This window comes from Acomys minous (genome assembly GCF_964271855.1).
Source record: "Acomys minous genome assembly, chromosome: 5".
Lineage (NCBI taxonomy): Eukaryota > Metazoa > Chordata > Mammalia > Rodentia > Muridae > Acomys > Acomys minous.
Window position 1 is genome coordinate 28,283,291 of NC_140494.1, and position 22,917 is coordinate 28,306,207.

General features: G+C 44.0%; 1 protein-coding gene across 4 annotated transcripts in view; it reads right to left on the reverse strand.

Annotated features, from left to right (window-relative positions):
- Positions 1-9,554: 9,554 nt before the first annotated feature.
- The window catches only part of ODAD2 (outer dynein arm docking complex subunit 2), a 149,863-nt gene continuing 136,500 nt past the window's right edge, over positions 9,555-22,917 (reverse strand). For all 4 annotated transcript variants that reach the window (XM_084781068.1, XM_084781069.1, XM_084781066.1 and 1 more), the window contains one exon: positions 9,555-9,881. In XM_084781068.1, coding sequence (XP_084637194.1) covers positions 9,768-9,881 — 114 coding nt within the window. In that variant the 3' untranslated portion in view covers positions 9,555-9,767. The remainder of the gene's footprint in view (positions 9,882-22,917) is intronic.

The following is a 22,917-nucleotide window of genomic DNA, read 5'->3' on the forward strand; positions in this document are numbered from 1 at the left end:
CAGCTGACGAGTGAGCTCAGGGCAGCCATCTAAGACCCTAGGCAAGGTTCTCTGTAGCTGAGAGTATTTCTCAGACCCTTATGAGGCGACATCACCAAGAAGACGCAGACCCAAGAAGAGCCTGGAGTCCCAGGGGCCACATAGCTGTGGGGAGGGAGATGTTTTGTGGCACTGGGGAGAGAACTCAGGGCTGTGCTTGCAACACCCAAGGCCTCCTCTGTTTTCTTTTCTTTCTTTCTTTCTTTCTTTTTTTTTTTTTTGGTTGGTTTGTTTTATCTTCATATTTTTAAATTTTATGTACATGTTTGGGCCTTTTGGCTGCAGATCTGTATATCATTTCCATGCCTGACACCAGAGGATGCCAGAACAGGGTTTAAACATCCTGGAACTGGAGCTATAGACAGGTATGAGTTGCCACGTGCCATGTGGGTGCTGGGAATGGAACTGGGTCTACTCGCAGAGCAGCAGTCAGCATCCTTAATCAGCCATCTCTCCAGCCCATTTTATTTGTGAGTTTTTACGTGTGTGTGTGTGTGTGTGTGTACTGGATATATATGTATACATGTCTATATATATACTGAGTATATGCTCCCTATATATTCATATATACTCAGTATACATATATACATATACCCATATAGTACATATATACTCAGTATATATGTAGACATATGTACATATATACAAAGTATATACATACACTCTGATGTATGTGTATATGTATATATCAGAATATATATAGAGAGTATATTTGAAAGAGAGTAGTGGAGGGGAAAACTGAGCAGTGGGTTGGTACGAGAGTGGATAGAGGAAAGAGAAATCACGCCGGCTCTGTTCTTCAGGGCTGGGACTGTGTGTGGTAAATGAGAAATGAAAAGAGGTTTTTTCTGGTCCTTCTGAGGAGATTTTTCATACCTTCTCTGAAACACAGGTCCTTTGCTGAAAGAGCAAAAATAAGACTCCTCCCTGCAATGAGGAAAGTGTGCACAATATTATAAAAAAAAAAAAAAAAAAGGAAAACGTTGGCCCCAGCACAGGAAAAGGTCCCTGGGCAGGAGACAGGCCATGAGTCTTGACTTACCACAGCTGCCTCACACATCTGTCCCACACATTCACAACACATAAGCAGAGACAAAAAACACTCCCCTCTCCTTACACCTTCCAGTTTGTTGTTTTAGCTCATAATTAGTTCAGTTTAAGGAACAGCCCAAACAAACTGACCTCACAGATTAAAACGCACTTGTTCAGTGCTCTGCTTTAGATCAGTGGGAGCAGCTGCCGATGGCTTCAAACAGGACAAAGTAATCCCAGCAAGCCCTTAGTGCTCTACCCCAGGCAGCTGAAGATTAGGAAGAACTGTCCAAACTTGGAAAAAAACAAAAAACATAAAGCAGCCGCTCGCCCGGCACAGACTCTCCGTCAGAGCAAACCCGGGCTCTAACTGTGAGATCCTCTGTGCATAGCGTTCAGGCAGGGCTCGCTTTGGTGGGGACAGCAGTTTCTCTGCAAATTGGAGAGGTATGATGAAGGAAGGGAGACTGTAAAAGCACACAGCAGCCTGGGCAGGTGGGGTATTCTCACCTACACCCGCTTGCCCATCAGTTGACATTTCCCCATAGCACAAATGGAAGAGAATCTGATGTTCACTCCACACCAAGGAAGAATCACCACAGGAACCAGCACAGGCCCTGCTGAGGCCCTTGGCTACCAGTGCCCTTCTCTAGGAAAGCACCAGTGTGTACATGTTACAGATACCTTGGCTAGATCTCTTAGGAGCATCTGAGTATCACACAGTCGATTCCAGTCATGTTTTAGGCCATGCTGATCAATTGGGGAGTTACTTGTGAGACTTTATCGTCATTCCGAAATTAAGACTATACCTTCTTAAATGCCCACTTTGCACTCTAAGGGCATCTGTGAAAATGGGCTTACTCAAAATTAAAGATACACAGTAACCAAGACCACAGTAGCTTAAGTGGGTGCAGGCTCAGGCTGCTGCAGTGAAAAACCTGGGCCTGCACAGTTTATAAACAACAGACACATTGCTCCCAGTTCTGAAAGCTGGGTGGTCTGCCAGTGAAGCCCTGGCAGATCTGGTGTCCGGTCAGGGTTTCTTGCCCATGCATAGTGCCTTCCATATGTTCTCCTACACTAAAAGGCACAGGGCCTAACAGGCTCCCAGGCCCACTTTTATAAAGGTATCAACTGTAATGGCCCAAGCTCTTAAACCCACTGTCTTCGGAGCTAGACTTCAGCATGCTGATTTGGGAAGGACACACTCAGACCATAGCAAGTGGGTTCTCGTCTATTGGAGTCATCAAATAAGAAAACTTAGCAGGGTATGCCCCTCATGGTCATTCTGTATGAGTTGATCTTGAATTTAAGGATGTCCAAAACCACTTTTTTGTAGTCATTTTGGAATAGTTTGGTTTTTTTCATTTGAATAGTTCATTTTTAAAATATACTATTCCAGACTCAGTCAAGCCCAGGGATATCTTAGTAACCAGGGATTGTATTTGACATAGGTTGCACACGCCCCACTTACTGACAGTGCATCTAGTGGCCTGATGCCTTTATGTGCATCAGGCTGCATGTAAATCCTACTTCTAACAACGCAATAGGCAGCTTCTCCCTTTAGAAGCACCCCCCCCCCTTTTACTGCCCCTTTTCCGGGTGTTACAAACATCCAGGAACTAAGGGTAATGAAATGGCCCGGCATGAGCCAGTTGTGGCTGCCTGGCAGGAAGGCAAAAACTGTCCTCTGCGTGAACTTCCAGAGAAAACCTTATGCCTGTGTGTGAGTGGATGCACATAATGATTAAAATCAGGTGCATCATGGGAAAGGACGTGCACAGTAAAGGAAAGTTTCTGCACCTCAAGCCCATCAATCAAAAGAGCCCCACCCACAGCACCACACCTGTTAGCAACCAACTTCTCCTCCTTCATCCTCCTCTGGAGGCTCCGATCCGTGCTGTCACCTTGCTCATGAGTAAAGGTCTGCCCCTTGCAACCCACCAGCAACAGTCACAATCTGGCCATTGAAATTCTGGCATATAAGTAAAAGACTCTAAAGCGAGGTCTTGAATGGACAGTTGTGTACTTATGTAAAGTCATTCACAATAGCCCAAATGCTGGCACCAGCCGGTGAGTTCACCAGCAGACAGAGAAGTAAACAAAATGTGTTTTTATGCACACGACAGCATATTAGTCAGCTTTGTTTTGGGAGGGAATTTAGGCACATGCTACAATTTGGGAGAAACTGGAATTCATTGCGCTAAATGAAATAAGCCCGACACAGCAGGACAAACATTGCCCATTCTACCTACTATGGGCACTAGGAACCGGCAAGTCAACAGAGTCCATAACTTAAAATATAAATATGGGAGAGACTACTAAAAATGTGAATTTCTCTTGCAGAACAGTAACAGCTGTGTGACAAGGAGCAGCGCCTTATTTGTCTTCTCCAGTCTCCAAAGTCTTTACTTCCTTATTCTCCTAGACGCGGAAGATGAAAGTCATTTAGAGTCTTCAAGTCTACAGGACCCACCCGGATATGTGAAAAGTATGTCTCTCAGCATGGCGACATGACGCCAAGAGAGAAGCGCCCATGTTTGTTCTGAGTAACTAACTAAGGAATGTGTTGGTTGTGTTTGGAACTTTGAAGACAATGGACCGAGAGCACAAGAAGTCCATCTGTCTCATGAGTTCCAGCCCGTTGTGATGGTTACACACAGGAAACGTTTACATCTCTCTAAAGCATACAGCACTCCAGGAGCTGCCGAGTACAGAGAAAATGGGAGTGGGGACAAGATGCAGAGATCAGAGTGGAGAAAACAAACGCCGGAATTAGATGGAATGAAGGGAACAGTTTGAGCATAAAGACACAGCGCAGAGCAAAATTCCAAAACATCAGTGGAATACAGAAGTCTGCAGGCCTACACCATATATGCCATGTAGTTGGTATATTTTCGTTGATAATATACATCAATAGAATATTTAAAGAGGCCATCACAATATTGTTCATCTTGGATATACACATATCAGGCAAAACCAGTCAGAATAATTATCTTCTACTTAAAACAACAATGTGTATCAAGTGATCTATCAATAACTCTTCCTAATATTTCACTTATCCCGTTCTTCTGTGATATTAAAATAGAGTGTCCAGGGCTGGAGACATAGCCTGGCTGGCAGAGTGTTCAATTAGCAGTCATGAAACCCTGGGTTCGACCCCCCAGCACCACACACACCAGGTGTGGCTGTGTGCCTGTAATCTCAGCACTAGAATGTGGAGGAGGTAGGTGTAGAGGTTCAAGGTCACCCTCAGCTATATAGAGAATTTGAGGGAGCCTAGGATACAGAGAGAGACAGATAGAAAGACAGAGACACAGAGAGATGCACACATAGAGAGACAGAAACGGAGAGACAGTGTGAATGAATGAATGAATGAATGAATGAGATTGTAGATGCCTGATAAAAACAAATAAATGGCAAAATTTACAGTGTTGCCACTTTGGGACGTCTCAGTTGTGCTGTGTGAATGTTAATTGTGATTTAATATTCTTACAAAGGATTATTTTGTAATCACTCCAATGAATGGCCCCATATACCCACAAGTATATGAACAGCACAAATTGGTTATAGATAAAGAGGGCGTGAAGTGGAGGGTGGATCTGGGAAGTCTTAAAAGAAGATGGAGTTAATCTGCTAAAATACATTAACTTCTCAAAGAATTCATTAAATATTTTAAAAGCTAAGCATGGCATGATTAGTGAAAACACACATGATTCTTTTGTTTACATGGGTTTGGGAGGGGATTTCACACACGGTAGTTAGTACTTTCAAAAATCTCAATTCCTTTACAGGACGTTACTGGCTTCTGAGAGAGGGAGGATTAGTCTTCCTCAGAGTGGTTATCCAGCCCCTAAACATATGCACATGTGAGCAACACTACATGCACTTATGAGGCTCTGTGTGTGTATATACAATGTACTACATTTTATTATTAATGTTTATAATATTTGTAATAAAATTATATAATTAAAGAAGAAGTCACTGATTTGAGAGGCAGTGGAGAAGACAGCAGAGGAATTTGAGTGATGAGGAATAATAGTAGAATTTATGTAAATATAGTATTTATATATAAAACTCTAAAAAACCCCCAAAAAAGTCAAGCCTTTATGCGTATGCATATATCTCATTTGTAATCTCCTTTGAAGTTAGTCTCCAGGGACTGGAGAGAGGGATCAGTCATAAGAGGATCCCAGTTCAGTTCTCAGCACCCACACAGGGCTGCTCACAGGCACCTGTAACTCCAGTCCCAAGGGAGCCAACACCCTCTTCTGACATCCTTGGGCATCCACATGCATACGGCATGCACACATATGCAAATAGATAAAAATGCATCTTAAAAATAAGGTTAGTGGCCAGGCGTTGGCACACACCTTTATTCCCAACACTCGGGAGGCGGAGGCAGGTGGATCGATGTGAGTTCGAGGCCAGCCTGGTCTACAAAGCAACTCCAGGACAGCCAAGGCTAACACAGAGAGACGCTGTCTTGAAAAACAAAAACAAAAACAAAAACAAACAAAAATAAGGTTAGTGTGCAGAGATAGGAGTCGAGATCTGCAGTGAGAGCCTCTAACTGACAATGTTAATTGGGAGTGTGTGTGTGTGTTTAAGAAGTCATAAGTATGCATTGTATCATAGACTAAAATGTCCAGATGAACAAGACAGGAAACACATTATGTTTACCATGTAGGATGCTCAGTGGTCTATAATTTGCTGTGTCAAATTCAAAGTCTTTTTTCTTTGTGACTAAAAAGATGCATTTTTAAAATTAATTTTGTTATCTGACGGCTTTGTACATGGTCTGATTACCTCTCTTGTCTCCCTCTCATCCCTGTCAGTTCTTCCTCATTTCTAAAATCTTGTTAAAAAACAAAACAAAAACCTTATTTATTTATTTGCTTGTTGGTTTGTTTGTTTGTTTGTGGGGGAATGGGTGGACCCATGCTGCAGTGAGTATGTGGAGCTTGAAGGACAGCTTGTGAGAGTCAGGTCTCTTCCTCTGCCCTGGAGGTCCTTGTTTTTAAGCTTGGATCATCAGGCTAAGCAGCGAGAACCTTTCTCTGTGGAACCACATCGTGAACCAAGGTCATGGCCTACCAACAAACCGACGTCTCAGACCATAGAGGCTGCCTCAGAACTCGCTTTGAAATTTAACACTGTATTTTGAAAAACTTCTTATGTGATGATTATCCGAAGACACACTTTAAAATGTGTGATTGAACTCTAATAGAAGGAATCAGTTTTCTTAATATTTCTACAACAAATATCTTCTTCAAAATATACAATTTTTAAAGAGGAACGGTTTGCTGTTAGTCTAGTCCATGCTCACTTGGGCCCCTCGACTTAAGCTTGTGAGAAGGCAGAAACGTACCTCATGGCGGGGGAGCCATGTGGAGGATAAAGAACACAAAGTTACAAAGTCTTGGCTTGCCTTGCCAAGTCACCCCTGGAGAGGGGTGTTCCCATTTTGTATACTGTCCTACTAAGGTATAAGGGATTCTGTTTTTATCAGTCCTCCTGATGACTTATCAAGAAAACCTAGTCCTGGGTAACACTGGTGCCACAGATAAAGGCACATGCTACCAGGCCTGATGACCCAAGTTCCATGCCCAGGATCCACATGACAGAGGGAGAGTGCTGACCCTGTGGTTGCCTCTGACCTCCATAGTCCCACTGCGGCACATACCCCCACCATGAAATAATCAACCATCTGGTTTGCAAAAGTGTAGGCTTCTACTACTGTGCCTGAGTCTAGCAGCACCATATAAAGCCACTTCGCATTCTAGTCTTTTCTCATTTAGAGAGAGAGTTCCGTTTTTACACTCTAGCGCCTGTGGACCATAGTTTGGGAATATTAATTGAATCTGAAGTAGTGAGGCTTTTTTTTTTAGCACATGATTATCTTTTTTTAATTTTTAAAATTTTGTTTAATTAATTTATTCAAATTACAACTCAGTTGTTATCCTCACACTTGCAGCTTCCCGTTCCTCCCTCCCTCCCTTTTCACCTTATTCCCCTCCCTTAGGTCTGTGACAGAAGGGGACCTCCTCCCCCACCATATGGTCACAGCCTATCAAGTCTCAGCACATGATTTTCTTAATATTTTCATTCAGCTGCAGGAATGAGCATAGGTTATTCCAATCCCAAATCTTCATGGAATAAAATTTGAGTGAACAACTTAAACCATTTGGACGGGAACTTTTATCTTGTTGACTTAATATACTAAGTAAAGAAAAAAGAAAGGACTTACTCGCGGCTCTTGGTTGCTCTTCGTCAACAACCAAAGCTCCTCTTTTCCTAAGTGGATATACATTTTCCAAGTACTTAAAATCATTCACTCTCAGTCCCGTGTGAATGCATGAGAGAGAGAGGAGAGAGAGAGAGGAGAGAGAGAGAGAGGAGAGAGAGAGAGAGAGAGAGAGAGAGAGAGAGAGAGAGAGGAGAGAGAGAGAGAGAGAAAGAGAAAGAGAGAGAGAGAGAGAGAGAGAGAGAGAGGGAGAGAGAGAGAGAGAGAAAGCGGTGACACCCAATCCACGAGGAAACAGGGCCCCAAGAGAACTGTCAAATCACTTTTCGGACTCAGACAATGTTTAAAAAGAAACAAGTTATTTTTAGGGCAAGCCATGCACATAGCTGTAAATTCTGACTGCAAACGGTGGAAGATCACGGTGAGGACTTCTCAAAGGAAATGCTGTTAAAATTCCTTCCACCTTAACCCTCCAAACTGAAGAAGCCAGGGGCGTATTGGGTTCTCTGTACATCCAATTAGAAAAGACTAAGAACGAAACCCTCCCATAGGAGGAAAAACCCCCTCTAAGTGTCCTCGCAGCGTATTCTCACTGACCAAGGGAAGGATCATCCGTTCCACCCACATCCTCTGAAAACTAAGGGTGCTTTGCAGGAGTTGACGTTTTTGCTAGTAAGATCAGCAATCTATAACACCATTTCACAAACGTAAGCCCTCAAATTAACCTTCAAGATCAATATCTTACTCTAAAAAGCACTACCAATCGCTGAGGACTCGAGTGGAGGCTTTTACTTAGAAAGTACTCAGGGCCACACCCGTGCTGCCTTTATCCATTGCTGAGTGCGTGGCTTCTTTTCAAATGGCCTTGTTGCTTTTATCTTATGCATTTGTTAACCATAAAAACAGAAATACTGTGAGCATCATAAACTGCGCTCCTCCCCACCAGTAGTCACACGCCCCGTTCACTGTTGGTTTTCAGCATGCTTTTCTTCAATTCCAGGAGCCAGAGACACAAGAATATTTTAAGACCTGAGCTTTCGAGGACCCTCTAAATAACAATCTAACGTTCCTTCATTTCCTCTAGCCGCCACAACCTACTGCCTCTAGGTGTTTTTAATGCTGTCAAACAAAAGTGACCGGCGTAGAACCGTTAGAGATCTCTAGTGCTCGTAGTTGACAGACCTGCTTTGCTCTTTAACGTTAACCTTTAGGATTAACGCTGTCTCCTTCTTCGAATTATTCTCGTTTATAGTCTCCTTCGAAAAGCAGAAAAAAAAAGAAAGAAAGAAAGTGAGTGCTTTATGAAACCTTAAAGTTCTCAGAAGCACTTACCTTTTTACTGGCGCCTCTGTTATTGGTCTAATATTCCTCTCGTGCAGGCTTTTCATTTGGTACAAATTATTTACATTGAATTCAATTAAGTTTATGGCTTTCTCCAAAGGATGACATATACAGTACATAATATTTTTTTTCTTCAATAAAATGGCCTAGCCTGCTCACTAAAGCATTCTCTGAGGGAGACCCTTGGGTCTCTAGCTGATGCATACAAAGCTGTGTTTCTGGCGACTGTTGGATGGTTGAGACAGTTAGTTCCCAAACATTTCAGCACACCGAGGTTACATGCATGATTCTTTAAAGTGGGTCCTAATGTGTCTTAACCTGATAAAATGCAATTAATCCTTTGCAGCCACTTTTTAAAAAGTACTTTATGTGCTGGAAATAAGTTCAGAAATTCAGAGTAATTTTATGTGAAATAATATTATCCTTACATCAGCATAAATTAATTTCAATAAAAGTGTGGGTGACTTGCTGTGAGGGAAGTGAAACGTATCGTTGTTTACACTTGGTCAGTCCCAAAGTGAAAGGACGCCTTGTCCTTGCTGCCACGCGGTGACAGCTGTGCGTTATTGTCTCGGGTGTTTGATGGCATGGGAGACGTCTGGGATGACCTCAGAATGCTCTTGCTAAGAGCAGCTGCTTAGCACTGAATTCTCTTTAATAACCATTTGCGAGAGTAGCACATCTCCTCGGAACTCTCCTGTGGCTTGCAAGTGATCAAGCAGACCAAGCCATAAGCACAGGATGGCTAAATCGGTTTAACAGAAAGGGGCTCTCAAGACATTCACGGGTAAATCTAGAACTGCCTACTGGGACAGCTATATTCATTATTAAACTTACTGCAGATACAAAAGCGTACTTGAACTACATATATAGGTCATATACAAGGATCCTCAAATTCTTGAAAAATTATCACAACTTTATTGTTTTTACATTTCATTACACATTTGCTTTTCATTCAATAGAATGGAAAGATTCTCGTAATTTTGAAAGAAAGATATTTGTGTTTTAATCCACGTGTCTTTTTGTTTAGACTATTTGAAGGGACTGGTCGATAAATGCCTTTCATGGCTTCTGGGACAAAGGAGCGGTCTGTCCTTTTTCAGAGCATTCAAGTGTATCGAGCCTTTTCTGTGGCAAGAGCCAGTCTCCGAATGTTGGATATACAGCCAGCAGCAGCTTCCTGTAGATCCTGGTCTGGGGACCCGACCATGTCCAGTAGAAGCTGTCACACACCAAGGAAAAGGAAAGACAAGGACAAAACCATTAACCCAATGACAAAAAGCTAGGCTATGGAAGTGGTTTAAAATAGCATGTATTTTTAAAAAGCAACGAAGGGCCTGAGACAGCTCTGTGGGTAAGATGCTCGCTGAGTAACCATGAGAAGCCAAGTCTGGATCCCCAGCGCCCGTGTAAAGACTCAGGTGCCTGCAGTGCCAGCTGTGGACTGTAGAGACACATGGGAGCTGGCAAGCCAGGTAGCACCATTGAAATGGTGAGCTTCAGGTTCACTCGGAGACCCTATAGCAAGGGAATAGGCTGAGAGAAATGGAACAGGACACCAGGCAGACTTCTCTGCCCTCTGTACTCACTCACACACAGAGACATGCAATCTCACCCCACACATGCACACACACACACACACACACACACACACACACAAACACACACACACGCACGTGCAAGCACACACTTATGATGTTCCTTAAGCAAAGAGCCATTTCTCCCATTTGGGCTGTGGCAGTTGACTCAAGCGTCTACAACACTTGGGCTCTTACCATTTAAACAGGTATTGGGTTCCTGTTTTCTGTCGGCTAGATTGTAAACACTTAAGGAAATTTATGATGCCACATGCAGTGCATATATAGATCAGGTGCCAAGTAAATGCCAAATAAATGAACCAGAACTTTTGAAACCTAGCAAATATGACTCAGTGAGATATTTTTAGAAGTTAATTGGATTCTAGCTTTTCTATAGAGGAGTACTGCAATATAAATTTGGATGATGCCAGGGAATTAGGATGATTCTATGAGCAAAGAATATCATAAAAGGGAGCATGGTGAGATGGGGTACATATGTCACACTTGCCAGTTTGGATTATATTCTCACAGAAGAATGTGTTTAATGATCTTAGTTAGGGGAGTGACTTGGCCATGTGTATATTTTAGGGAGTTGACTTTAACAGCAATGTGCAGACCATGGGCTATCAGGAGAAGATGCTGAAAGGCCTGAAGTAAAAGTGGTAATCTCACGTCATCCATAAACACCAACTCAGGCAGATTAATGCCCTAAGTGAGAATTAAACACACGTAAAACGTTTATAGATTGTATAAGAGGACATATTGATCAGACTGGGCTATCGAAGGTCCTCTGGCTTCTCCGACCCTTGATCTTCACATCACTTAGGTCTGCATCCTCCAGGATCACACCCCGGTCCTCGATTTTCAACACTCTTAACTCGCTGATCAAATCTCTGTGGCTCCAGCATTCTCCCTTATGACATGGCCGATCCAAAACGGTTGCTTGTTTTCACCGTGACCACTGGCCCATGTGTAGGAGGAATCTCTTCTATCTGTATGGAAGCATCTCCTGACAAGCTAATGGCCTGTTAACCGAGGCAGGAGACAGGAGGCGGGGGTTCCGGTAGAGAGATATGAACTTTGGGAAAGAGATAGAGGCAGAAGATTTTGCCCACGGACTCTGAGAAGGAAGGATCCATGAAAGTGAGGCAAGGTAATTAACCATCCACATGGCACACATTGCATAGAATAAACAGGTATTTTAAGTTAAAAGCTAGTCAGGGAACAAGCCAAAGCTTTTGGCCTAGGCATTTGTTCATAAATAATAAAGCCTCAGAGTCGTTATTTTGGGGGCTGGAGTGCAAGGAGGAAAACCCGTGGTTATAGCCACGTGGGTTTTTTAATATTTTTCTTCAGTGGTCCTTGCTTACTGGTTTGTATCCATGGTCCATCTCTGCAGTCATTCTTCTACTTTTCTTAAAGTTCCTTATATGGCATCCACATGTCACAGTCACAGTGGTGCACAGAGCCTGACCACCCCCTGAGTGTCAGCAGTGCTGAAGAGTGGCAGGAGGCAGTGTGGGAAGCGCATCTCCTGTAAATCCAACCACCACGGTGTGGTTCTTCCGCTGCCTCTAAAGCTGAACGCGTCCTTTGCTCTACTCAGGTGCCTTCCTCATGCTTCTCAGAGTCCAGGGCATGCCTCCATTCTTCAGTCTCCTGTGCTTCCTCCCAGCCACAGCATCAGCGTATAATCTTTTTTTTTTATTTCATATTTCTTTATTGCTTGGAATTGATGTCCACCCAGTTATCCAGCATGGAAATTAATGAGGATGGTTCTATGCACTTGAAGTAAGACCACATCTTTTGACTGGGTGTGCTTTCTTTTTTTTTTCTTTTTTTTTTTTTATCTTGATGAGCTCTGAAATTCCACAAAAACCAGTACCTCGGCACAGCTCCTAAACTACAGCCGCCCCCAGTGCCTTAACACAGCTTTGTCTCCTTCATTTCAGCCCCGGCACATGTCCCTCCCATCTTTCCGAGGCCTCTGTGACATTCACATTCTCCATCCAGTGCCTTTTCTTCAGGACATTTTCTTATCAGATGCCCGAAGTTTCTAACCTCTTCCTTTCCAGTGGCTCTTTTTCGTTTTCATTTAAACATGGATTTTCTGGGCCTGATGTGATTCAAGAGGGTAAGGGCATCTGCCACCAAGCCTGCTGATCTGAGCTTCATCCTCAGGACCCTGAAAGGGAAGGGAGGAAGGGAGGGAGGGAGGGAAGAAGGAAGGAAAGAAGGAAGGACTAGACTACAAAGGGAGGGAGGGAGGGAGGGAGGGAAGGAGGGAGAGAGGGAGGGGGGAAAAAGGAAGGCTTTCAATTGTTTCTTAGTTACTCAGCTTCTTCTCAGACTGCTCTTCCAGTCAGGACTGGACCACCAGGCATCCTGAAGATAATGCACTTTCACAGAACACCCAGTGCCCTACACAGAGTCCCACAAACAGTATTCTTTTGGGTGATTATTTCACCACATTCTGGGACTGGTTGATTTGCTGGAGCCTAGCCCTGGTAGATTAGGGAGGAAGGAGAAAGAAGGAATTTTGGCCCTGAGGTCAGTCTGGCTCTTGTCAGCACTTGCTCCAGGCCGCTGCTGTTGAGTTCAACGACCCAGGCTTCTCTGGGCATCTGCTGTTGCTTCCTTGCCAGGCTCCCTTGGAAAGGAAACCATGTCGGAATCAAATACACATTTAGCTTCTCCTCTCTCCGAGCAGGTTGCTGTTCTGTAGCCCCTTTCGGGCTCTCCAAGAATCAACTGTTTATTTCCAAACCCTGGACACTGTCACACAACTCCAGACGGAGGAAACCAGTGAGCTGTGAGTGACGGCCACTGGCTGGGGGCTGGCTCTTCTAGGGTCCTCTAGGTAAAGGTTCAGACAAGGAGAACCTCTACACTCACATACAGCATGTTAGTGGTCTCATCCAGCCTGGTAGGCTTTGTGGGACACTGAATGACAACACAGTGTGATGCTCTCCCACATAGAATGCTTATTGACTTTTTTTTTGCTAAAAACAGCAGAGCTCCATAAGATGTTGTTTTAAAAGCATAATCATGGCAGGGTGAGAGCTCTGTCAGTAAAGTGCTTGCCTTGCATAAGGATCCGAGCTCAGTCCCCTGAACCTGTGCCTTTTGTTTATGATTTGCGAAGAGTTGAACATGTGATCCCAGCACTATGGAGGTAGGGACTGCTGGATCCCTGGGACTCGCTCACCAGTCAGCCTGGCTTATGCGCACAGAGTGATAGGCTCTGACTCCAAAACAAAGTGGTCAGTGCCTAGACAACAAACAAGACCTGAGGTTGTCCTCTGGTTTCTAAGCACACATGTACACATGCTTGTGTGCAGAGATAGGAAGAGGGAAAACGCGGTGCATATGGTGAGCTTTGAGTTGTTTCCTTAAATCTACCTTGCGCGTCTCTCTGGCACCAGTCCCATACGGGTGAGCTAATGTTTGCATAGCGTGAATGGTTTTATTAGCTACTGAGTTGCTATGTACCAGGCACTGTGATTACTTCCTCACCAACAAAAGTAGCCTAAGCCGTCCGTTTTTCTTAGCTAGGAACATTTCTGAAACAAGAGTACCGAGTTGCAAGTTCAGAATTTTCTGCGCACAAAGGACAAACAGCTTGATGTTTTAGAGTGCATGCCGCATTCTAACCATTACACCACTAGGGGGCGCCCCATTTGATATCTTAGCGGCCCTCAGAGGGCTCTTTCTATTTGGCTGTACAGTTTGCATCCACTGTTTTCCCGCGACCTAATAGTAATGTATTGTCAGTGAATGTTACCTGTTGCTGTGTGAGACACACGGAAACTGTACCCAAGCTGTTTACAGAGCGAGCAAGGACCTGTCCCAACACCAAGCCACCGTCTGAGCAATGTGGACTGTGTACATGTCTTGGTTTGGAACGAGATGCTGGAATATGTTTTCATTTTTCTAAGAGCTTCACAAACAAACTCACTTGGCGGAATGCTTTAAAACTAGGCTAAATATCCACAGGCCAGCAACTTTGCCCCAAACCCTGGGTTTTGTGAGCCAGCAGTTAACAAAGAGCAGTGCATGTTCTCACATCGCTAGTGCAGAGCACAGGAGAAGGCAGTTTACAATCTTTTGTGATAATTATACTTAAAAAGCAGGGGTTTCCCTAGGAGAGCAGATGCAAATTGGGCATGAGTGAACACGGGCTCCGTATAGCTCTTTTTGCTGTATGTATTTTTGATCTATTGACTTCTTTCCGACTATAAAGGCATTTTTAATAATATGAGGGGGAGGAAAAACACCTCGGGTTTCACTTTTTGAAGTGTTTGTTCCTTTCAAACGCTTTTCTCTTTTTTAATCATCCCCTCCCCCAAACACACCCAAGGACTTCCACATTTATGGGGAGTTTCATATATAGACCGAAGGAAAAACCAGCCTCTTTGCTTTAAAACTTAATTGCACAGAGCACTTTAAAACATCATTCAAACACATAACATTTTACAGCTTGGACTGAACAGGGAGGCGGGGAGAGCACAATGGGGGTGGCTTGTGGATTGGCTGGGAGGGCTGGGAATCCTTCCTTCAGTGTAAAAGGCTTTGATCTTGAGGCTGTGCCCTGAGTACACAGCTGTGACCTGTGGCTCACATCTCTTGGAAGGTGAGACTTAGGTAGCCTGGGAACCCACCAGCGCCTGCATCCAATTTTACTTCCATATTTAACAGTTCCTGGCTTTATGCTGCATCTCAGTTGTATGAAAACCACGGGCCCGTTGGAATGACAACACATCTTCCTGTGGTCTGACCCCACACTGCTTGGTGAGCAGAGTCTGGAAGCATAGGGTTTAATTACAGCCCAGTGAGATCTGAAGTACCTGTGTATATTGCCCAGCTTGGTTCCCCCCACCCCAGCAGGAGCCCAAGTTTCCAAAGTTGATTTGAACGGAGAAGCCTTTGGCCATTTTCCTGCGGAGGGCACAGCCACTGTAATGACTACCCTCTGCCTTGCAAAGGGGCTTTAGGACTGTTCATCTGGGCTGGGCCTGTATTGCGGTTCCAGCCACCACAGCCCGGCCCTGAGCCTTGGCAAGTCATTTCATCTGATATTGGACCCGAACCAGGGTCTTCAAGATACATTCTGCTGTTGCAGCCTGGGATGAAAAAATGTCGCTTCTGTTTGGCCAGGGCAGAGAGGCTTGAGGGACCTGCTCTTCGCTGTGTCTGTTCTGCAGTGCACAGAAAAGCAAGCCGTGGACTATGGACAGAATGTCTGCACCAAAACTCATGCCTTAAGGTGAGCCATTAAAAGGGTAGAAATTTAATCTGTGGCATTTAGAGGCAGGAGGTAATTAAGGTTAAATAAGGCCGTAAGGGTGGGGCCCTAATCCATCAGGACTGTGGCTTTGTAAGAAGAGGAATGGCCTGAGTTAAGATACTTTGTCTTACCGTGGGATACCCTCTTTGCCTTGGGGCTCTGCTGAGCATCCTCTCTAACAGAAAAGGCTTCACCAAATTGTTTCCCAATTTGGGAAGCTTTTCCAGTCTTCATAGTTATTCTTTATAAATTACTGTCTGTGATGTTTTATTATAGTAATAGAAATAGACTTAAGTACCATGACTATGTGACCTGAGATAGATACCACTTTTCATTGAACTGGTGCCCTTCCCCCTCCAGAGTTCTGCTCACATTTGAGTACGTTTGTTTTATGGCTTTTTTTTTCCTCCATATTTCCGGGGTGAGGGAGAATGAATGTTATGTAGCTATTTCCTCCAACTGAAATACTCCTTTCTAGGGGGAGAAGGACTGAGGAAGCTAAATCAAACTGCAAAGCTTAGAAAGCTCAGGAAAGTGTGAGAGGCACAGGGTCCCTCCTCCTGGCTGGACCTGCCATGGAGGGGCCTGCAAGTGATGCTGGGAGCTGCTGAGCTGCAGCTTGTATGAGTCATCACCCAGGTTGGGATGGTCCTTCCTGTGATGCAGCTGCCCCTGAGCTACCCAAGCTCCTGGAAGTAACCAAACTACTCACTGGCTCGTGCTGGACTTGAGACAACACTATCTTCTCAGGGTAAATATGTCTGCCTGGGAAAAGTCACACAGCAGTGGCTTGGCTTTGCTATGCATGGGGAATGGTTTGCTCGCTTGGGCAAGGAGACAGGGACTCTGCTCCACGCTGCACAGTAGAGGGAGAGGTTTGGGCAAGCCTCTGTGTGTCCTGTCCGTGCTGTCAATCGCAAGACCTGAGACTGTGTCTGTGCATACGCTTTCCTGGGTAAAAACGTAAATGAATGATTGAATAGGATTGTTTAGAATTACATTCTGCAGATTAAATTCCAGTGGCTTGCTCCTCTGGGGAAAGAGGAGTCCCATAGATGGCGTTATGCATGTTTGAGTCGACACTGTGGCTGTGACATCTCAGTTGGAAGTGGGGCTTTACCTTCTAACTGCACGCAGCCTGGGTAACTCTCCCAGACTCACTATGGGTATGATTAGAATTTATCAGGTCCTTTACTAACAGGGTAGATGTAGGGTTAACTACTATAGTGACTGCTAAGTGCTGTGCTGTGCTGTGCAGTCATAAACCCTGGCTGGTAATGCCCCTGTCACTGTTTTCTGGCATTTGGAGATGTCAAACAGAAAGACCAACATTTACAGAGTTTGGTAGTACTTAACCCCCAGTACTCAAGAAGCCAAAGTAGGAGGATTGTAAGTTCAAGGCCAGCCTGGGCTACAAAACCCTAAAACAGAAAAATAGAAGAATGATTAAAATTTTTCCAGGGATCTATTGTATTTTTCCAAATAAGCAACTTTAATCTAGCTATATTGAAAATTAACACAATAACAAAAGGTTTGTGGTGTCCCATGAAGTAGGTGAAAGTTGAAATGCCAAACCTAAGACATATCTATGTTAATAAAAATAGATTGTTAAATTTTTATTCAAATTAGTCTCCTCCCAAGGATATATTATTGGATAACAGAGGCATGAAATAGTAATATAATGAAATCTACCATAAATGCCTTAGAACTGGCCTCTCTGGGCATAAGAAACAGGTTTAAAGAATGGGAAAGTGTTGGAATTTAAAACTCCACAGTCAACACTTGGTATCTTCTTGTCAATGTGACTGCCATGAAGTCCTTTTTTTTTTTCCTTTGACTGGGACATTGCTGTCTCTGTTGAACATTATGGAATCTTTCCGTTTTCTTTGAACTAATGTTCTAAACTTTTACAACGCTGGAACCTATCATATTGGAATTTTGTTGCTGGGACAAAATAACGACACAACAATGTAGAAAGGAATGATCTTGGCTGGGTTTACTCTGCAGTCTTTGGCTTCATTGCTTCTTGGGCCCGTGGTCAAGGCCGGTCATTAGGTGGTGGAAGCGTGTGGTAGGATGGTCTTAGCTCATGGTGGATAGGAGGGAAGAAGACTAAGAAAGGGGCTGGGGATGAGACACAGCACCCAAGAACAAACCCCAGGTGAGCTCCCTCCTCCAGGTATGCCCCTTCTCCTAAAGCCTTCAGAATTTCCCTGACTCTCCACCTCTCCCCATTTTGTCAGGGTCTGTGCTGTCCTCACGCTAACCTCTTGCTCTCTGCACTGGCCACCATTTTTCTTTTCTTTCCTTTCTTACTAACTCGTGTCAGTTCTTCTGGACTTTTGGGAGATCGTTTCTCAAGTTTTACTTTTCAGTTCTTTATTTTTGTTTGTTCGTTTGTTTCCTGAATAGTTTTAAAAACAGAATCTTGTTCTAGCTTCATAGAGACAACGGCTTTCTCATCACACTGAAGAGCTAACAATTTGCCTTCCCCTTCCCTCTTGCGTGCTCTCCTTGTTTATCTCTACCCACTTTGGTCTCTGTCACATTCAAGATGTCCCTCAGATGTCAGGCACTTGCTTGTGCGATCATGGATATTCTGAGCGTATCCCTGGGCTTGTCAGCTTCCTGTTTTGAGCCAGAGTGATCTGGGCTTCTGGAGTTCCTCAGGGTTGTGTTCTCCAGGCAGACGTCAGCTTGAAGGCAGCTGAAATTCAGCTCTTGCTTGCTAACTGGCCCGTGAATGCTGCTTGGGGACCTGTCTTCCTGGAAGGGGCTCTTCCCCTCCCACAGGTGTGTGGCCTCTTAATCTCCACCCACAGTGCATGGTCACCACTGCCAAGAGCTACTGTCGTCCTCTCTCCCGTCAGTTGCTGGTTGGGGTAGGGTTGGAAATCAGCTGGGTTCGGGCTCCTCTTGGCTTTTTCTAAGTTCTTGCCCCAGCCCCTCACACTTAGCCCTTCCAAGGGCACCAAGCGCTGTCAGCTCCTACATGCTCTAAGGCACCCCTGGTTCTCGTGTGTGTCGGCCCCCTCCCCTTGATTAAACTTTGACCCCTTTGGTCTTCCAGACAGTGGCCACATGGCAATCTGAACCTCAGGTTAGGATGCCTCCTCCCTTTGTTCTCACGTCCGTCCCTTGCAGCCCTCCAATCCACCCTTCGCCTGTTGGCCCGTGCTTTTGTTTTTCTTTCAGTCTTATTCGCTAGCTTCCTTGGATTTAACATTTGTAGACTTCAAAAGGAAGGACGATTAGACTCAGGAGCTTAGTTTGCTGCCTTATGTTGAACTATCCACAGGTCTCCACAGACACTAAGGAGGGTGTCCTGCTGATGCCACTACATCTGCTGATACCCACTGTACCTGGGTGAGAGGTTGAAAGTCTATGTGGTTTTCTGTGTCCCTTTTTAAATCAATATTTTGAGAGAATATTTAAATATGTGTACGATGGAACGTATGCATGAATGTGTGTGTGTGTGTGTGTGTGTGTGTGTGTGTGTATATGTGTGTGTGTGCATGCGTATAAACTAGACTTAGTGCAACTCCTCCAAAGTCTAAGTTTCCAGCCCTAAATTGAATTCCAAGATATTTAATTGACTACTTGACATCTCTACTGAGAAACAGAAACTGGCACCTCAGATTCCACATGTGTAAAACTGAAGTCCTTATCCTTCCATCAGAACGATTCTACCACCACTAAAGCCAACTCGTTTCCCCGTTTGTTTGGACCGAAAACTGTGGCATATTATTGAGTCCTTTCTTTCTTACAGGCTTTACTTAAACCATGAACAAAACCTGTTGGGTCTCCTTTGAAAGCGTACCCTGAGTCTGACCTCTTTCCATCAACTCCTCAGGTACGGTTTGAGCTATGATGCCCTCTTGCTGAACCTATTGATTAGACCAAGCCAAGCCACACAAGACCAAGCCACAAACAGATCTGGAGCTGATTTTGGAAGTATGGCCTGGAGAAAACTAAAACACTTGTAGGAGGAGCTTTCCTCCTTTCTAGTCACACAAGACAGAGTAATAAGAGAGATTCTAAGATGAAAGCCTAGCTTAAGAGTGTTGACAAACTCACTGGGTATCTTAACCATAGTCGATGGTGGCTCATGCCCAACAGCAGATGGAAAACACAAAACAGAATCAATTTTTTGTAGATGTTTTTGTCTTCTAGTGCTTTCACTAGGGATTTTTGCCTTACTGCTCTTTGCTTGTATATTATGGTTTCTGATTTTGTGTTTTTATAGGTGTGTGTGTGTGTGTGTGTGTGTGTGTGTGTGTGTGTGTGTGTGTTTCTTCTTTTTTAAAATTCTGGGGCAGTTTTTGTTTGTTTGCCTGTTCATTTTCTAAAGAGAGATAAAAAGAAAAGGCATAAAGTTGGGTGGGTGGGAAGGGTCTGGGGGATCTTGGAGGAGTTGGGGCATAGGAAACCATGATCAGATTATATTGTATGAAGACATTTTTTTTCCATAAAAAAAGAAAGATACAAAAGAAATGCTGACAGGACTTTCAGAGAATTATACATCAATACTCACCCTAGCTGTTGCTTCTTTTTTGTTTGATTGGTGGGTTGGTTTTTGAGGCAAGGCCTTGTTATGTAGTCTAGGTTGGCTTTGAACTCATGATCCTCCTGACTTAGCCTTCTGAGTGCCAAGAGTACAGATGATGATGTGCCACCATGCCTGGCACTGAGGTTGAGCTAATGTACATTCCTTTCATTTTTCCATTTAAAAATTTCGACTTTGGACACTGTCCTGGCTAGTTTTCTGTCAGCTTGAGACAAGCTAGAGTCATTAGGTGGGGGGGGGGGGGTAGCCTCAACTGAGAAAATGCTTCCACAAGACTGAGCTGGAGGCAAGCCTGTGGGACATTTTCTTATTTAGTAATTGATGTGAGTTAGAGGGCCCAGCCCATTGTGGGTGGATCCATCCCTGGGCTGGTGGGTCTGGGTTCTATAAAAAAAAAAAGCAGCATTCTGAGCAAGCCATGATGAGTGATCCAGGAAGCAGTACCCCTCTATGGCCTCTGCATCAGCTCGCGTCCCCTACTTCCTGCCCTGACTTCCTTCAATGATGGACCATGGAGTGGAAACCAAATAAACCTTTTCCTCCCCAGCTTGCTTTAAGTCCTGGTGTTTCATCACAGCAATTGTCATCCTAACCAAGACCCACACAATAGACTTGTAAGGATGTTTATGTTCTGTCTGTTGTTTTCATGGCGGGAATTAGGGCAAGTGTAGAGTGGAGTGTCAACTCTTACACACACACACACACACACACACACACACACACACACACACACACACACAAATCCCAAAGATTCAAACTACTCAACAAACCCAGGAAAGTTGCAAGACATTAAACCAATGTCCTAAAAGGGGTTGCATTAGCAACCAACTATGATAAAAGATAAGAGCTAACAACCCACTTGTAAGAGCTACAAAAACAAACAAACAAACAGACAGACAAAAACACTGCAGCATAGTAATAAATGCAGCCATGGGGGGGAAGGGTTTGTATAGTTAAAACTATAAAACACAGGTGAAAACATGGAGGTGATCCAGACTATGAGCTGCTATCGCTGTAATGGATGAAAGGGCTGCTGGTGCCAATGTGCCCGCAGTCACCCCAGCAAGCTCTGCCGATCCTACCAAATGCCCAGGGACATCCCCCCCCCACATAACTACAAACAGAAGACAATTTTAAAATTTGCACGAAAGCACAAAAGACCCCAAATTGCTAAAGCGATCGTGAGCAAAAATGAACAAAACTAGAGGCATCACCGTACCTGACCTGAAAAACAGATGCAAAGCTTCCGCTGTCAAAACGCTAAAAATGATGTAATCCAGGAAGCCAATGGAGAAAGCACCAGAAAACAGACACGGGGTTAGGTGGTACTTTTTGCTTTGGTTTTTGTTTGTTTGTTTGTTTTTACATAAACCTAAAATGTGGCAAAGACATGTAGGCGAAAGGAGCATAATCGGAGGCCCTAGAGTATATCTACTTAATTTTGATGAGCTTAATTGTGGCAAAGGTTTCAGGAACATAGAATAGGGAAAAGCTTACCGTGCAGCGACAGCTGGATAGCTACACAAAGAAGAATGACAATTCTATCTGGTCCTATTTACAAAAGCCAATTTGAGATGCATTAAGGCAAAGGTATGTACTGAACCTATAAAACAGCCAGCAGAGAGTACAGCAAAACTGACAGACGTTGGGGCAGCCATTTTTATTTCATTTTGTTCCATTTGTTTGTTGTTTTGTTTACTAAACAGATGCAGAAGCTCAGGCAAGCAAAAGATGCATGGGAGATGGGGGGGGGCTCTCATCAGCACCAGAAGCTTATGTATGGACAGCCAAGGAAGCACTCCATGGAATAGAAAGACAACTACAGAGTGGGGGGGCTGGCGCCTCTGACCAGTGCATCTGACAGAGGGTTATAAAGGAAAATGCATGAGGCATTCAAGTCAGTAAGACACTACACAGTCCAGTGTGAAAACAGGCAAAACTGGAATAAACATTTTCAAAAGGAGACAAAGCACAAAGGGAAATGAAAAAGTGCTCAGGGTCACCAATCACTGGAGAACTGCAAATAGCATCCCACTGATGCTACATCTCACCACTGCCAGGACGCCTGCTGTCCAAAGACAACAGACTGCTCTGAGCGAGGTAGTGAAGAGAACCCTTGCATGCTGTTTGTGGGACTATAAACCAGTCCACGTGTTATTGAAAGAATTAGGAAGGTGCCCCCCACCCCAAATTAGAAATAGAGATAGCCTTATTTTCAAATGCTCTGACCTCCAGGTACCTGTCCAAAGGTAACACAATCAGAGAAAGACATCTGCACTCCCAGACTCACTGAAGCACAGAACCAGCCTAAGTGTTTATCACAGGATGAATGGGCAGAGGCATACAGAATGGAATACTATTCAGCCTTTAAGACTGAATAGTAAGTCATGCTATTTATGTCAACATGAATGGACCTGGAAAACATCATGTTAAGTGAAAACAGGCTCAGACAGGCAAGCATGGAGTATAAAACAGGTGGGCACACAGAGGCAGAGAGAATTGTGGTTATCAGAGACTTGTTGGGTGGGTATGCAGTACAGAAAAATATGTTAGGCAAAATGTATATAGTTTTAGTTGATCAGAAGGAAACACTAGAGTTCAGACAGCCCAGTGACTATAGTTAACGACTACTCAAAATATCTTAGTAGACTTAACTATATATGTAGTTAAGTAAATTATAGTTAAGTATGCTTAACTATTAAAAAAATAATAATATGGCCGAGAGGGTGGATTGAAGTGTCTTAGTTCCTGTTCTATTGCCATGAGGAGATACCATGAACAAAGCTACTTATGAAAGGAAGCATTTAGTTGGGAGCTTGCTTACAGT